The sequence below is a fragment of the Nipponia nippon genome, unplaced genomic scaffold (assembly GCF_047370975.1).
Source record: "Nipponia nippon isolate SJK-2023a ecotype South Korea unplaced genomic scaffold, ASM4737097v1 scaffold_12, whole genome shotgun sequence".
NCBI lineage: Eukaryota > Metazoa > Chordata > Aves > Pelecaniformes > Threskiornithidae > Nipponia > Nipponia nippon.
Window position 1 is genome coordinate 23,998,249 of NW_028262313.1, and position 16,380 is coordinate 24,014,628.

At 53.5% G+C, this 16,380-nt stretch overlaps 1 protein-coding gene across 2 annotated transcripts in view; it reads right to left on the minus strand.

Moving 5' to 3' along the window:
* Positions 1-16,380, minus strand: part of AR (androgen receptor) — a 61,869-nt gene that overhangs the window by 12,033 nt on the left and 33,456 nt on the right. For both annotated transcript variants that reach the window (XR_015702789.1, XM_087749237.1), the window contains exons 3-4: positions 12,262-12,378; positions 4,881-5,168 (exon numbers count right to left, since the gene is read on the minus strand). Coding sequence is in view for 1 of the 2 variants with exons in the window: in XM_087749237.1 (XP_087605363.1) it covers positions 4,881-5,168; positions 12,262-12,378 (405 nt within the window). In the remaining variant the exon portion in view is untranslated. The remainder of the gene's footprint in view (positions 1-4,880; positions 5,169-12,261; positions 12,379-16,380) is intronic.

Genomic DNA, 16,380 nt, shown 5'->3' on the forward strand with positions numbered 1-16,380 from the left:
CTTGTGCCTGTATGCTGGGAGCCAGGCCCATACATCCCACCACCAAAGAGGAAACCTGTACTGTGGGTTGGAGATGGAAAACATACCCGTGAACGGCGAGCTCTGTGAAATTTAACCCTAATTCACACAAACCCGTCCCCCTTTTGCTGGGTTCAGCGTCAACAGGGCGAAGCCGCTGGAAACCCCAACCCCCCGGCAGAGGCTCCTCGCTGCGCTCGCCCCGCCTGTGCCGGCGCAGACCAGCGCCAGAGCCGCCTCCGCAGGCGGCGGTTCTCATCGGGGACCGGCGGTCCCTTAACCGCCAAGCGTCAGCCCTCCAGCCCACCTGGGCAAGCGTTTGTTGCTCCTAACCTTTGCTGTGAGAAGGGTTTTGGTGCACCTGTCCATTACCTTGCAATTACTTTCACTTAAAAAAAAATATTTGCGCAAGCTTTATCAGTGTTTAAGGAAAGGTATATGAACACAACAGTTTTGTTGTTACAAGACTTAAAGTTTGCTTTCAGCTTGCCTGCAAAAACAAGCTCTAGAAACACAGTGGCCGACTTTTCTACAAGGAGAGCTTCAGAGCTGAAATGCCTTGAACCAAAACTGATTTTCAGAAACCAGATACCTATCATTTCCCAGAAACCTCCACCCTCCAGGCATCTTAGATGATGTATGGCCAAAATCACTGTAAAAGAAAATATAAATCTAATGCCACAATACGTTGTTCAGTTTTTAGCACTGGCATATTTTGAAGACACCCAAATGAAGATACCTTCTACAGAAAGAAATCATAGCAAAAGTAAAATTAAATTTACTGATGACTTGATAAAGATCAATGCATAACCTTTTTCTTGTGAATAATCATATAGCAGCATAGTTTGGAAATAAATTCTTTCTATTCTCTCTTGACGCGCTGCTGGGCCAGAATGATATCTTCCTTAGAGACCAGCAGCGGAACACCTCGCGTGTCACCGTAAGTAACATTTCTAATGTAAACAAATACTCATTTTGTATCTGGAGATTTTATTGTCCAGAGAATGGAAAAAGATGCACAATTAATTGTATCCTTACAGCTGAAGGGTGAGTTAGATGCATTGTAAGGCAGCGTATTTGAAACAGAAAAGCAAGCACCGGCCTGGAACACCCACAAAGCCCTAACTGATGGCAAGGACCGGGAGATTTTGCAGTAGCCCTAACAAACAGGCCCACCTCCTGTGATGGCGGGGGGGGGCATTTCACCGGCTCGCACGTGCCCTGAGCGGCTACGAACGCACGGGGTGCTCTCCTGCCCGAGGGGCCGCAGCCTGCCCGCGCCCCTCCGCCGCGAAGCAGCCCCAACCCCGACACGCGCGGTCCCGTTATTTGTTATAGCCTGATTCCCTAACGGCTTCGGGAATGAACTGAAGACTTTTCATTTGCTGCCACTTAAAATGATCTTTAAACTAATGTGTTTGAGCGCTGACCTAAATTAACCGTAACACCTTTACTGAATTTATGTATATGGAAAAGGGAAAATACATACTCCTTCCACTTACCTTGAAGTGGACAGATTTTATGGATTTAATCAGATTTTTTAATTCTATGTTTCAGCAGCTTTCTTGGCAAGCTATGGTTATTTAATCTTTCCTTTCCAGGGGAACCACAGTTTGATTCTACCCTCTCCTATACAAAATTTCAATTGCACAGGGTCCAAAGGGCCATACGTTACATTTTCTCCACCAGACAGAAGCTGATATTGCAACTGCAGGCAAGCAGGAGTCAGAAATGCTCCTACCTGATGCAGTTGTGTTTCTAGGGTATCGCTGAAGCCTCGCTGGAAGAAGTGCAGGAACGCCTTGCTGCACATTAATCCCTCTTGGTATACAGGTGATGTTCAATGCAGGATGCAAGGTCAATAATCACCTATTAACCGATATTCATCTACTGCCAGTATTACCCGGCTGAGGCTACCTCTATTACAGGTGCAAGTTCCCCCTCCTCCTACCAGCAGCAGCCATTGGAAAGGAAAACCTTTGCCCCTTTACACCAATACATATCTTAACTGACATGCAGGGCTGCTTACGCCGAGTTAAGCCGATGCTTGTGCCAGATGCGCTTGGTTAATGGGGCAAGGGGAAGACCTTTCCACCCTTCCCGGGGACCTGCCGAGGACCGCGCAGCACTGCCAGCCGCCAGCTGACCCCGCTGCCGGGCCGCCTGGCGGGGCAGGGGACGGCGAGGTCTGCCTGCTCGGCACCAGGAACACCCGCTGAGACGGCTGCTTGGGCTGTCGGCCTGGGGCACTGCTCCTCCTGACGGCCAGGCAGGCTGTGCCGTGGCACTGCTGTGCCGTGGCACTGCAGCGGCCGGTGAAGCCCTCCAGTCCGCTCCCTTTGCACCTCGCCAGCAACAGCCTTCATTAAACAGCTTCGTCTCCCAACAGACTGTGCGAAGATCTTTCTGTTTTGACAAAAACAACTGCATCCCACTCTTCTAAATTGCCTGGGGTTTGTTTCCATTACTTCTCCCCCTGCACGCATTCGCCCGCATCGCCCCACTCCTGAGCCCACCAAGCGTCAGGCTGCCTAGCCAACCTGAAGACCCGGGAACTGAAAACACCTCTGCTCTAGTAACCAAAACATCATTTAAATAAATTAGAGATAGCAAACCACCTCTGGCTATGGGGTAGGATTCCGCAAGTTTACCCAAAAAGCGAGGCGGCCGCGGCGCGCACAGGGAAGGGCAGCGCCTGGGCACGGCCACTCGCTCCTGGAGCCGGCCCGGCGCTGCCGGCTGTGCCGGGTCCTCGCCCGGCTCCCAGGGGCAGCACCAGCGCCAGGGCAGGCAGAAGCCAGCAGCGGATGAGATCCATCCTGCAGCGGCAGCTGGGCTGCTGCTTGAGCGAAGGGGCTGCGTAACCTCCGCCTGGAGCACCGCCACCACAACAGTGCCGTGGTTGTTTATTCCTTCCCTCGAAAATATCAGGAGAACGACTAAGTGGCAAAATTGTGGTTATTACTGCTGAACCCCGGCACTGGCACATGTCAGGGAACTGCTGAGAGAAAGCTGGGGATAACAACCTGCCTCTCACTGCGGGCACAGCGATGCTAATGGCCAGGCCAACGCCAGCTCCGCGGCCGGCGGGGTGGGGAGGGCAGCCAGGAAGCATCCCACCACAGCGCGCCCATGCAGGACAGCTGGCCTCCATAGGCAATCCCCTCCAGTTATGCTGTAAGCGCCCAGAGAGAGCTGACTGCTCAGACACAAGAAGATGAGAACTAATTCTGCCCAGGGGCCGTCAGTGGCAGAGCGGGCGCCGGCCCCGGGAGGCAGCGGTGCAGCAGCTGGCACTGCCGCGCGGCCACGCACCACGGGGTCGGAGATCAGGTGCAGTGCAGGAGCGTAAAAGCCTTTGATAAGGGGGTGGTTACGATGAGAAATGTTCTTCAAAGCACTCTCCCTTTCCATTAGCGCTACCGCAGTTTTACAACCTCAGCCCCCGGATTGCCGGTCCGGTTTAGTGGTGTCTCCGTGTACTTTTCCGAAGACATATTGATGTCTGATGTAGATAAGCTGGAAGAGAAAGCATGATTTGTCCCTGGTTTCACAAGCTAGGTGAACCTTTCTGGCTCAAGAATATAAGAAATAGCATGGGCTATTCTGCACTCAAGCATGTTCAGACTAACGCCCCTCCTGGACCACGGGCAAGCTACTTCCAGGGGGACTGCTGAATTTCTGGCAACATCAAACGTCTGACGGCAGTTCATCACCACGTTTTGGCATATAGTGGCAAACTTATCCTGCCTCAGTTTCCTCCTGTGGTCGTACCACCCGCACATCAAGAGCAGGATCCCTGTTTTCTGTGGCATTTCCCGAGGAACAGGGCCAGGGTGAGGGCGGCAGCCCGGTATCGTCCCCACGCCCCAGTCCCAGGTACACTGGAAGGTGAACAGGATCCTGCCGCACCCAGGGTGACCTCAGTCTTCTGTAATTTCACCCGTTCAGCTGGCAGGATTACGATGGGCAGCGTGTTACAGGCTGGTGGCCTCTGTGCTCGGAACCGAGGAGTGCATTCAATGAAGCCCATACATCACCGGGACGTTTTCATGTACAGCACCTGGTAACTACTACCATTTGGAAACTTCCCAGCCCTAATGTACTCCCGTATCACGACTCCGAATGCACCACAAACATGTTCCAGCAGCCTGTCAGAGAAGAGCAACCTGACTGCCAGGATGAAGCCCTTTGGGATTTTGTGTCTTTCTCTTGCTATTTTACAATTAATTGGCTTGTGAAATACAAAAATAGCAAGGAAGGACGTCTCCCGTCTCTCAAGCCTCAGGTACTTTCAGCCCAGTTTCCCCCATCTCGCTTTCACATCATGAAGTGGCACACTTCTGATTCACCTGGGAAATTTACCCTTCTCACCACTTCACGCAGGCTATGGGATGGGGCTAACACTTGTTTAGAGATGACTTCTGCAGGTCTGGTGGACGCAGCCCTGGAAGGGGAGCGAAACCCCCACAGGGAGAGCGGGAAGAGAGCAAACCCTGAGCCCCTGGCCAGCAGCGGCCCTCCCCAGGCGGGGAAGCGGGCAGGTGCCCACACAATACTGCGTGCCCGGGGTTATCGGCAGGGACAGACCCAAAAGCACATGTTTCCACATACTTTGTCACCCCCTCGTCACCTCTCCCATCAACCAGCCACCCAAAGGAGACAAGCCCGCTGCTGCCGCAGCCTGCTTTACGGGGCTGCTACACAGCCAGGCACCTTGTGAAGACGCTCCCCGAAGGCGCTGCGTGATGGCGGGACACAGGCTGCAGACCACCTCCTTCGAAACCCACCCCAGGCGACGCAAGCGGGGGCGTTAGGAACGTGCCAGGGAAGGGACGGGATTTGGTAGCTTTCCTCCTCACCTGGCAAGGCCTTTGCCCATTTGACCACATAGACCAGCTGCCTCTCCCCGAGCTCGTTCAGGCTGGTCAGCAGGTTGGAGAAGGAGTCCGGCTGGCTGTTGTCGTGGCCGGCACACACCACGCCAGGCTCAATGGCCTCCAGGACGTTGAGGAAGATGGGCTGGCACTCATACCCATCAATGCGCGTCATCACCATCTTGGGAGCTTGCTCCTCTGTGGGGCTGGATGAGCTGGCTGCCTCCGCCTCATCTGGTGTCTTCAGGTTACCCAGCTTCTTCAGCTTGCGGGCTGCGGAAATGACACATTTTAGCGTGATGCTTAAAAATAACAAAAAGCCTGAAGCTCCCTGGCCTCCAGCTCCATCACTTGTATTTACGAGGAAAGGGAAACTGATGGCCAGCAGCAGCTACTCCTTCAGCACCCGCCGCCCAAAGAGAGCCTCGGCATTGCAGACCTCACCTAAGGACAAAAGGGAGCGCGCGCTGCACGAGGAACTCCATTTGCTCATTAATCTTATACGGAAGAGAACAAGCACCATTTCCATCCTCAGCTGTGACCAGTCTCACATTAACTCCCACTTAGAAATGGAGGGGAAGAACTGGGGAAAAAAGGGAAGAGGTGACTCGATTCAAACAACTACTCACATGCAATTAAGAAGGGAAGCAACGCAAGCAAACAAACTCAGTAGATGGACACGTTCCAGGAAAAAAAGCCATTGCGCTCGGATGCTCAAGTGGGATTGTTCCACCCCAGGCCAGAGTGGAAGCGGGCTGCAGCCGAGTGAAAAGCCCGCTCCCTGCCCGGGGCTCCTGCAGCCCCTTCTGCCCTACAGCCGAGCTCTCCCAGCCAGGTCACTGCTCTACAAATATCTTATGGAAAATACATTTTAAAAGCTAGCAGGTGGTCCCACAGCTGCTTCCCTGGAGTCTCCCCCGCTAGCCCACCAACGAGGAGAAGGCTGGAGCAGGGGTGGCCTTGGTCTGCCGGCCAGCTCCAAGAGGAACGTCGGCGGCGCGGGCTCGTGGGGCTGGGACTGCAGGCAGCCCACAGCCGTGCCCATCTCCCCATGACAAAGTGCCTCTCCTGTGCACCCAGCTCTTAATTAGAGACGCCAGCCTGCTAGCAAGAGACAGCAGGAGCTTCAGACCTGCGACTTCAGAATTGCTGGAGTCAGTATTCATCTAATTTGATACCTACATGGCAGTGTTCAGCACAAAACGGGTTAGCAGGCTACTGCAGATAGGAAGAGCTTTCACTTCTTACCGACTCCAAAACCCCTAACTACTTAGAAAAAAAAGCAAATCACTTAATTCAAGCAGAGAACATAACATCAAACCAATCGTCCTTGGGGCTTTGGCTCCTTCGTTATATGATACTTATCTCAAATTTCCTTTCAGCTGTAATTAGAAAAATAAGCAGTGAAACATAAAAATGTCAAGTTAAAGTGCAGCTTTGTAAATCAATTCGAAATGTTGATCTTTAACTAATGTACTTTGGATGATCTACTGTAAGAGCAATTAGGACCGGCTGCTCTGCAAAAAAGGAGGGAAAAAAGAGTAATAAAAACAAGAGAGAGCAACAGGAAAAGAGGGCTGGTGTGCAGCGTGAGATGCTTCAGCCATCGCCGGCTCGGGCGCAGGCCAGCCAGCCTCCCCTCTCCCACCCCTCCGGGAGCCGCAGGCAGCACAGGCAGCAGCGGGATCTGGCAGGCTCCCGACGCTCTCCTCCCTAACCCCGGCGAGCCGATCCCCCGGGACAGGTACGGCACCGCTCTCCTGGAAGCCGCGCTCGGGTTTTGCTGTCGACAAGCAGCACGGAAGGAGCGGAGCGCAGAACGCCGAGCCCTTGCTTCCAAACAACCTCACCTTAACTCGGGAAGGAGGCACCAGGTCTGACACCACCTGAGGCAGAAACCATGCATCGTGGTTGTGCTTGGCCCTGGACCTTTAGAGACACGCGAGCTAGGGGAGACAAGCTCCCAGGCTTAAAAGAAGAAATGAAAACCGAACTGTATCTTCCAAAGACGAATAATCAGTGCCCATCAGGTCCTGTGCGTAACTGGAGCCAAACCCACACTGTTATAAAACACACACATGGTTTCATTTAAATGTTAAATTTTTTTTCTTAAAATTGAATTATCTAGTACTAAAAGATACCGAGTGAAGTAAGAAGAGAGCAAGCAACCAACCCCGCTGGCCCTGAGACTGCAGCCGTAAACCAAACCCCTCCGTGCCGGAGCACAGCGACGGTGGATGACAACTGCTCCTACCAGAGGAGCCCCACGTCTGCGCTTTCCAGGAGCGGCTGTCCCACAGATCACTGAAAGACTGACGTTACTAGATGGAGAAAAGCTTCAGAGGTAAAGAGCAGCTTATATTCAGTCCTCTGTGCAAAAGCCCTTTTTGGAGGTAGCTCCTACTTCGCAGCTACTGGGAACAAGAACAGAAATAGAAAAATAGAAATTGAAGACATCTGTTATACTTTTATTCTGGGATGAGCTAAGCTAGGCAGAAGTCGACACTGTACTTCTCCAAACCAAGGTGGGACGAACCCCAGCACGTGTGACACCGGCTCGGCTGTTTGCGGGGACAAGGCTCGGGAAGGCTGGAAAAGCCGCTGCTGGCACGGCACCGCCCTGGCGTCACGCCCGCAGCCGTCTGCCATTCCCGCGGCTCACGGAGAAAATCTCGCGCGTATTTGGAAAAAAAGCTTAGAGGACACAATTGCATGGTATCGCGATAAAATATTCACCAGTGCAAGAATCCCTAGGGAGCACAGTACAGAGCGATTACCGAAGCGACACACCTTTTAAGCAGCTTAACCTGCCCGCCCTCCCGCCAGGCACTTCTGAAGCTGGTGACAGAGCGCTCTGGGCTCCAGCACGGACTTGTCATGGGTGCTGGGACTCAGGGGAGTTCTGGGGACCTGGAAGAAAACTGCTTTTGCACCAGCAATGACACAGAAATCCAGCTGGCCCCAGGCACCGCACGCTAATTTCAGCTGCGGGCAGAATGACGGAGAAGCTGAAACAGGGCTTGACTTACATCCCGTGCTTTTCATTTTTTATTAACATCAACATGCGGCTTGTCAAAACCAGATCCTGTCAAGCTATCAATCTTTTCTGGCAGGATAATTTTAGTTGATAATTATAACAGTACTGGTATAGAAGACATGTTTAAGAGATCTGAGTCACTCTGGCCCACGTGAATTAAAAAACTCGAATGACGGGAAATCAGACGGTACGACGGGGCAGCACCCAGGTGACACATCTCAAAAGTAATTATAAATGTTGAAACAACATCAAACAGGTTCGTTTCTTATGACGATCGTTCACTGCGAACGTCGACATTCATTCCAAAAAGAAAATTAACCATTTCTGCTAAAGTCTGTATGACAACGCAAAGACGGGAAAACTCACGAGCGCCAAGGACTGACAACTGAACAGGCCGATTAAGGTCCGCTGACGAGGTCGGTGCGTTACAGCAAGGTACGCTGCGCTGCAAGCAGATAGATCGAGCAACTGAAAAAGCGAGCCGTATTCAAGGCAGGTCAAACTCCACCCTCGGCAGCCCAAACTCGCACCAAACGCCGATGGACAAACAGCAGCCTGAGCTGGCAGCACGGCCCAGCGCACATGGGACTAACAGGATCCCACGCCGTGCCAGGGAGGAAACACCGGCCCGGAGAGCATCGCACACCCCCTTTAAGCACGGATGCTGCTGACACCGGGAAACTGCGATTAACGTTCCCTGTACGAGGGAGGTGTTCGCAAACTGCAGAAGTACGAACAGCGAAGGCTAGGCAACGCGCCTTGCAGAAAGGAAGTAAAGAATTTTACCTAGGCGGCTATTCAGAAGGCTAAAGCGTTGTTAAGTCACAGCCAACAAATACCCACGGCAGGGACAGAAATTCAATAAAAGTAGTTTTTTCAATCTAGCAAGCAAAGACATAATAAAGATCCAGTTGCTGGAAATCAAGGACAGACAAGACGAAAAATAAGGTACATCTGTCACAACACTGAACGTAATTAACTACTGCAACCGTGTGGCAAAAACGTGTTAGATTCTCCACTGCTGGAAATGCTTACATTGATGTCAAATGTTTTATAAGACATGAGTCCTACCTTAACCACAGTAACTGGACCTGAATTAGGACTAAATACAGGTATGCCTCGTGCCTTAGGCCTTTACAGGCTATCAGCAGTTACTACAGTAGTTTTCTAGCCCTGCCATCAATGAAATGAACTGTATTTTACACGTTTGGGTGGTTTTGCCCCAAGACAGGACCCACACGGAGCGCAGTCGCCAGGCTGACGGCGCACGGCAGATGTCCCGCAGCACAGGCGGGCTGCCGGCTCCGGCCAAGGCGCTTGGCTCTCACAAGGGGAACAGCCTACGGGACCTCGCACGCGAAGGTTCAATGCGCTGGCAGCGAACCAACAGGAGGTGCCTTAAATCCAGAGCTCTGCAGTTCAGCAGCAGTTGCACTGCCTGAGTGACGTGCAGGGTGCAGACCGGAGCAGGACAGAGGGGTCCCAGGGTTGGCGGGATCCACGCAGCCGTGTGCGCAGCACGTGTGCACAGCGGCACGCTTCCCGTGCACAGGGGCTGGCGGGATCCACGCAGCCGTGTGCGCAGCACGTGTGCGCAGCGGCACGCTTCCCGTGCACAGGGGCTGGCGGGATCCACGCAGCCGTGTGCGCAGCACGTGTGCGCAGCGGCACGCTTCCCGTGCACAGGGGCTGGCGGGATCCATGCAGCCGTGTGCGCAGCGGCACGCTTCCCACGCACAGGGGCTGGCGGGATCCACGCAGCCGTGTGCGCAGCGGCACGCTTCCCGCGCACAGGGGCTGGCGGGATCCACGCAGCCGTGTGCGCAGCGGCACGCTTCCCGCGCACAGGGGCTGGCGGGATCCACACAGCCGTGTGCGCAGCGGCACGCTTCCCGTGCACAGGGGCTGGCGGGATCCATGCAGCCGTGTGCGCAGCGGCACGCTTCCCGCGCACAGGGGCTGGCGGGATCCGCGCAGCCGTGCCGGCACCTGCGCTCGCAGTAGGAACTGGTGCTGTGGAAGAGGCAGGACAGTGCTCCAGCAGAACCGAGCACACAAAACCAGCATTATCATTTTTTTTTTTTTTCTTTTCCTTCTCTTCAGCTTCACAGTGTCGATCAGGAGAGAAGATTCTGTTTAATGGATTTCAGCTTGCAGGTCAGAGTGATCTCAATCAATAATGAAGCGCTTCAGCATACTGCCATTCTGTGCCAAGGCAGAGAGTCCTAAATAAGGTATTCAGTGTCACCTCCTCCTCCCATTAAACACACCGAGCGCTGCAGGTCACTGGCGGCTCTATTATACCCTACAAGTGACTGGTAATTAACAGGCAGTTAAAAACAACTGTTTGGAGCTTGGAAGCGTTTTCAAATGCTCTGCCTTTCTACTGTGGGAGAAATAACTGTGGACAAACTCACAGCGCATGTTTTAAACAACTGCGTTTAAACCGACACTCAAAGCAAATGTAAAACAGACCAGGCAGAACAGGTCAGGCTGACCCAAAGAGCTTAAGGAAGAAAAAGGGGGGGCTATCAGTATTAGCATTAATTTTGTCAGTGTGTCCTGCAGAAGAAGGTTACACTGATGTATGTCTTTTCTTACTTAAGGAAATTTCACCAGGAAAAAAGCACTTAAAAATAAGAGCATGCTTGCTTTGGATGGCATTATGAAGCCCTTCTGCTGGCTGCGGACCAGGGAGCTGGGTTCGGCTCCTCGTCCCCGTCCCCTGGCTCAGGAGCCCAGCAACCCCATGGGCAGGGCGGCGGCGGCCCGGTCCCAGCCCTCCCAGGCAGAGGGAAGGGTCCCAGGAGTCGCCCTGCTTCCCGGGAAGCCACAGCGACAACAGCCACCAGCGGCCAGGAAAATGACTGTCACCAGGCACTCCTGCAAGAAGGCGTGAGGGCAGGCACGGCGCCGGGACGGGCTCCTCTGCCCTCGCTCCCTCCCAGCCGGGCTGGGTGACTGGGGCTGGGGGCAGAACCAGTGAAGCAGATACTGGGAACTGAGATGGAGATAGCCGCCTGGCAACTTCAGCAAGCAAACAGCCTGCTTGGTCGTGGTCGCATCAGGTGGAGTGGGCACCTCCCCGGTGCTCCGAAACCATGGTGCGCCCACGCACATCGCTCCCGAAGCGCTGCGCCAGCAGCACCCTGCCGCTTGCCGACAGCTCGCCCGCGACGGAGCAGGAGCGTTAAGTGAAGAGCGGTCAGAGCCAGTGCACGGGGTTGACCTCACGAGGTTTTAGGACTGCAGTACCTTTGGGCACGTTTGTTTTTTCTGCTTGCTACCAGGAGGAAAAGAGCCAGCTGCACGTCTCCGCATCACCCCCGCCCAAGGGCTGTGTCCCCACGGCGCTCAGATTTCCTACCCGCCGCTGCCAAAGCAGAGGGGAGCAGGCTGGCTCCTGCCCTGCCGACCGAGCGTGTTCGTCGGAACCCGAGCTGTGAGAACTGTTAGGGGGAGAAATAAAACTAAAACCACTGCTCCTCGATGAGCAACAAGCCGGAACCATTTCGGTAGCCAGTTCTTCAAGACAGCGTTCCAGTAGCTCCGGGAGGCACTGCCCATCCCAGCAACGGTGGAAGCATTTAACCCGAAATGCTGGCACACCTCACTAGCCAGGGCTCCCCACGTCCCTCTGCGCCGTGCCCGACGCTGCCAGGGGCTCTCGCATCACTCGTGACTCCCCTGCGCTTCGCGGTCAGGGGCCTCCTCATTGCGGGTCGGCCCCATTTTTCAGGGTATGATCTTCCTCGCTCCCACATCAAATCAACTCAAAGATGAGCCACCCAGTGATCTATGCTCTAGCTTCTAGATTCTGAGCAGAAAATGTCAGATTTGGGGTATGGGCACTCTGTCAGGTTTTGGTAGAGCTACAGGTTTTGGAACAGAGACAAACTGTAGCAAGGATCTTTCCCAGTGATACAGGAGCAACTCCCATTCAGCAAAGAAAAATACTAGGGCTGTCATTTTGTAAAGAAAAATGCCTCTTTCTGCCTGGGAAAAATCATCTTAAAATGGGAGCGCTCTCTTCAAAGAGGCTTTGGTGTGAGTGAGAATCCAGCTAACCTGGCCGCTTACGTTTTTTCAGATTAACAAGGTTTTAAATTAAGGAAAAGAATGTTTCCTGAAACTCAAACAAAAGCTTAATGAAATTCACAGTTTTGGTATTAGAAACCTGCAAATGCTTCCCGAAGCTCATTATGCTCCATCAGCCTCATTTTTTCAGACATTTACTGACTGTTAATGTGCCAAACACGCTCGTTATCTGCAGGATTAGCCCGGCGCCCCAGCCCATCGCACGGACCCGGGACGTGATTCGGACAGTACCTCCGAGAGTCATCCCAGCTTCGTAGCACTTCCGCAGGCGGCAGGACGGGCAGTTTTTCCTTCTGAATTTGTCGATGGTGCAGTCGTTCCGGCTGGCACAGAGGTACTTCTGTTTACCTACAAACAGAGAAAACAGCAGGTGGGTGGTGGGTACCGATCAGGCCAGGTTTACAAGGAGAAATGGGCTCACGCTTTCTCAGTATCACCAGGGTCACTGGCATCGCTGGAGGAGAGGAGAGGAGGACCATATTGGTGCTGTTTTCCCAGTTCACCCCCCCAGCGGAAAATTTATGTTGGAAGTTGGTCTCTTTCGGGAGAACGGCACAGTTCTTGCCCTGCTGCTAGAGGAGTGGCTGACGGCCAGCTACACACGCCTCGTACGAGAGCTGGCTGCCCGGAACGCGGACCCGGTCACTGCTGTTTCGCCGTACTTCAGCACCCTTCTCTGCCTGCCCCCGCGGCACGGCTCCTCTTCCCCACGCGCGGCAGAGGCTTTTAGAGCCAGATCTCCAAGGAGAAAAATCACTCCGTACTGTGCAGAACTAGTCAATAGAGAGCAATTAAAAAGTAAAGAAATATAGATAGTTTGGTTCTCATTTTTTAAATGTCATGCATCTATTGCTTGGCTTTTTGCTGTGACGAGCTGTTTTTCTCCCAGAACGCCTTCAAAACACAGCTTGATCCTCCTGCCACGGCACTTACCTACAGTTTGCTGAATACAGTCCCCAGACAGCGGCCTTCCCTCTGCAACCACGACTCTCTTTACAGTGCTTTTTGGGGCCGAATTATTTTTTGTGCCACCCATTAACACGAACTGGGTTTGTCACCTGCAGGTTACAGCCATCGGGGCTGGGGAACTGACTGCATGGGCAGCTGCTGCCCCACAGGCTCCGCCGCCGTGGGTCCCGTGCCGGGCTGGCACCAGTCACCCTGCCCCCGGGCTGCGCTCACCAGCGACTCCCGGCAAGGGAGACCCTGCGCAGCAGCGGGTTTAGGGGGGCTTGCAGAAAATTCAGGAGTTACTTCTTGTCAGACTGACTGGTATCTTAGACTCACCTCTCCACTTGTTTAGAGAACTGCCCTTAGAGCTCCAGATTTCAGCTCTTTTTTTTTTGACCGCCTCATGTGCTAGACATGCCAAGAGTGAACTTTCCTTCCCGACTCATCGTTTGTTTTCTTGTCAGGTCTAAACACGTTTACTGGATCAGGATTTATCTGATGTTCTTCATACCGTTCCAAACTAAACCAGTCTCAGTAAATAATAGAGCTGTGCACCTCAGGCTCTGCATAAGTAGCCTACATCGGAAATCAGTCTATATCCAGCTTAACCCTTATTTGTCATCCTGCAAGTGTTTGCTTTCCCTGTTCTTATAGGAATAGCCCTTGGGAGTCATCAGAGATCCATTTAAAGGATGAGGTTGAACCTAGCTGCTTAATGTACCAGTTTTGACAAGAGAGGTGCCGATCCTGGTGCACTGATTTAACAGCTCCCTGCCTCCCACACACACGTCCACAACTTCTGCAGATATTAGAATCAGAAAAAGCAGCAAAATTTTAGCAGCCCGGTGTCACAGACCTCACCGGCACTGCCTGTGGCTTCCCCGTGGGAGGTCCCACCGCTCCTCCCCGGCACCGGCCGCCAGCAGCGCAGGGCTGCACCTTCGCTGGCGCGGCCGGCCCCAGCTGCAAAATCCCACCTGCAGCCTCTCACCACAGGGTCGCAGAAGAGTCATCGTGAGGCTCGGTTATAATCCAACTCCTCACGCTGCACGCACACGGGACCGTGCTGAAGAGCTGCAAAAATACCATATGCTTGAACTACTTAGAATCGTCCCCATTAAAAGCTGGTCATTACACCACCCCCAGTGCCTCAGCTGTTAAGACTGGAGACATAATGGGGCAGGAATGCATTACCTGCAGCACATGATACCCTGCTAAACCCTTTTAACACCATTCTCATCAGCACCTCTTCTCATCCCCTCCCTTTGCTCATTACCAGTGTTAAGGACACTTAGACAAGCCTCAGAAGCAGCGATTACACCAAATCCCAGAGAACACAAGCACCGTCCTCCCTTTCAACAGTTCATTCAGCAGGATGAGCAATAAACAACTTTGGCTGAAACTGGGTTACTTGGAATTATTTTTGTGCTATGGGAAACGAGTGCCAAGGCCATACTCTCTCCACTCAGCCTCTTTACGTGCACATCAAACAAGAACGGACGCCCTACTTTCTCAGGTATGGGCATGGAGTAAGGTGATTTTGCTCTCCTTCCCCTCCAGCACCGCAGGATTCCTGCCTCATGACATCTGGCACCGGGATGCTCCAGAGCCCGTCAAACCCACCACGAGTATAAAACAGTTGGGGCTGCGCCTGCCGGGAGGGCTCAAGCCCAGCCCGCGGGGCCAACTCGGTCTCTGGCCGAGGCCATCAGGCTGCCGCGAGCAGCGCTGCCCTGGGAGCGTCCGCACAACCCTCCTGCTCCTCCCCTATCTCGCCTCCCTAGTCTAAACTACAGCATCTTTGCAACAACAATAGCTCAAAATCTTTAAAAATGCCAAGCCTCTCCTGCGAATGGCTTTAGTCAGGGAAGGCAGCACAGGCACTGCCCGAGCCCCCCAAGGACGCCCCAGGGTCAGGCACAGCTCTGTCCGAACTCCCCTGCCAAGAGGGGAACACCCACCCTGCCCCGGCCCCCTCCGCTCCCCAGGCTCCGGGCAGCGTCCCTAGGCGCAGGCTCGTCCCCCGCCCCTCCCTGTCCCCCCAGGCACCCAGGGGAGGCGAGCAGGGGGCGGACGAGGTTTGGGAACCGGGTGCGAGCCTCGCTCGATGAGGCAGCCGTGCTATTCCCCATCAGCTCTTCAGCAGCATCCGCCACCTCCGGCGCTGCTGGGAAGGGACACGGCGAGGGAGCAATCTCCCACCAGCCCAGACCAGGCAGCTCCCTCTGCGCCCGCAGCCCTCCCAGATCGCTGCGCACAAAACCGGCACGTTAGAAGAGTCTCTACAACAACTTTACCTCCCTGCCGATGGGCTCAGATGAATGCAAGCTTTTAAGTCGCAGTCAACAACCCACCCCACAGTCACGGTACAGTGATTTTGCTGAAATAGCGAGGGCCTGCTTCCTGCTTCAGAAAATAAACTCTTTGGGGCAGGAACCAATTTTCTGTTAACTGTACATGCAGAGTCTGGCACTGTCTATTTCAAGCTGTTAGCCATTAACAAAAAGGGAAACAAATGGTCATGCAATGGCTATTCACGAGTCTGCCTCTGCTCAGCATGAGAATAAGCTGCTTGCTGATCTTGTCCTAATTCCTAGGCAGGTAGAGATTCTCCTTTTAATTACCAGAGAAACCCAGCGCCCTCATCACCGCTACCCCAGCTGTGGATATGGTTTGTGAAACGAATCCGTGACGTGGGAGAGGGACCACACCATGTCGCTGCCCCAGCAAAGCCAACCCTCCTGAACCGCCTGGGCTCGTCCCATCGGCTGCAGAGAACCGCGACGGCCGGGACGCTCACTGCACGGACAGACACACCGCCGGACCCAGCAGCTCCACTGCTCCGCCCGCACCGGCATACTCCACCCCTGCTCTCCGATGCTCTCCAAGCTGGGAGCGTGCACCAGTTGGCAGGGGGGGGAACGGCTGTGAAGCCTGGGCACAGCATGGGCGTACGGAGGAGAAGGTGCTGCTGGCTGTAAAAGCCCAGAGCACCAGGGTGGCTAGAATATGGGTTCCATCTGTCTTAAGTAACTTCTCATACACTTGGTTTTAATTTCAGGATAATTTACTCTCTTAATTTAAGAACAAGCTGAGACATTTGCCATCAGCTGTTCTTTATTTAAAGATAAATGCACTGTTTTTTCTTTCATTGAGTTTAACACTGCCATGATTTTTTTTCTCTTTTTCTTGCCTGCAAACAATAGAGCAGCTTTCTCATACCACTCCAAAGCAGAGGCTCTTGCTTTGCAAACCTCTACTTCCCGGGTCTAAACTTTAAACACACTCTCCTATTTTACCCAGTGGTCCTGCTCTTTGCAAAGCCAATCACCCAGGCTCTTTACAACGGGGATGTCGGCAAGGCATCAGCCTCAGATATAATTACCCAGTTGACGGCAC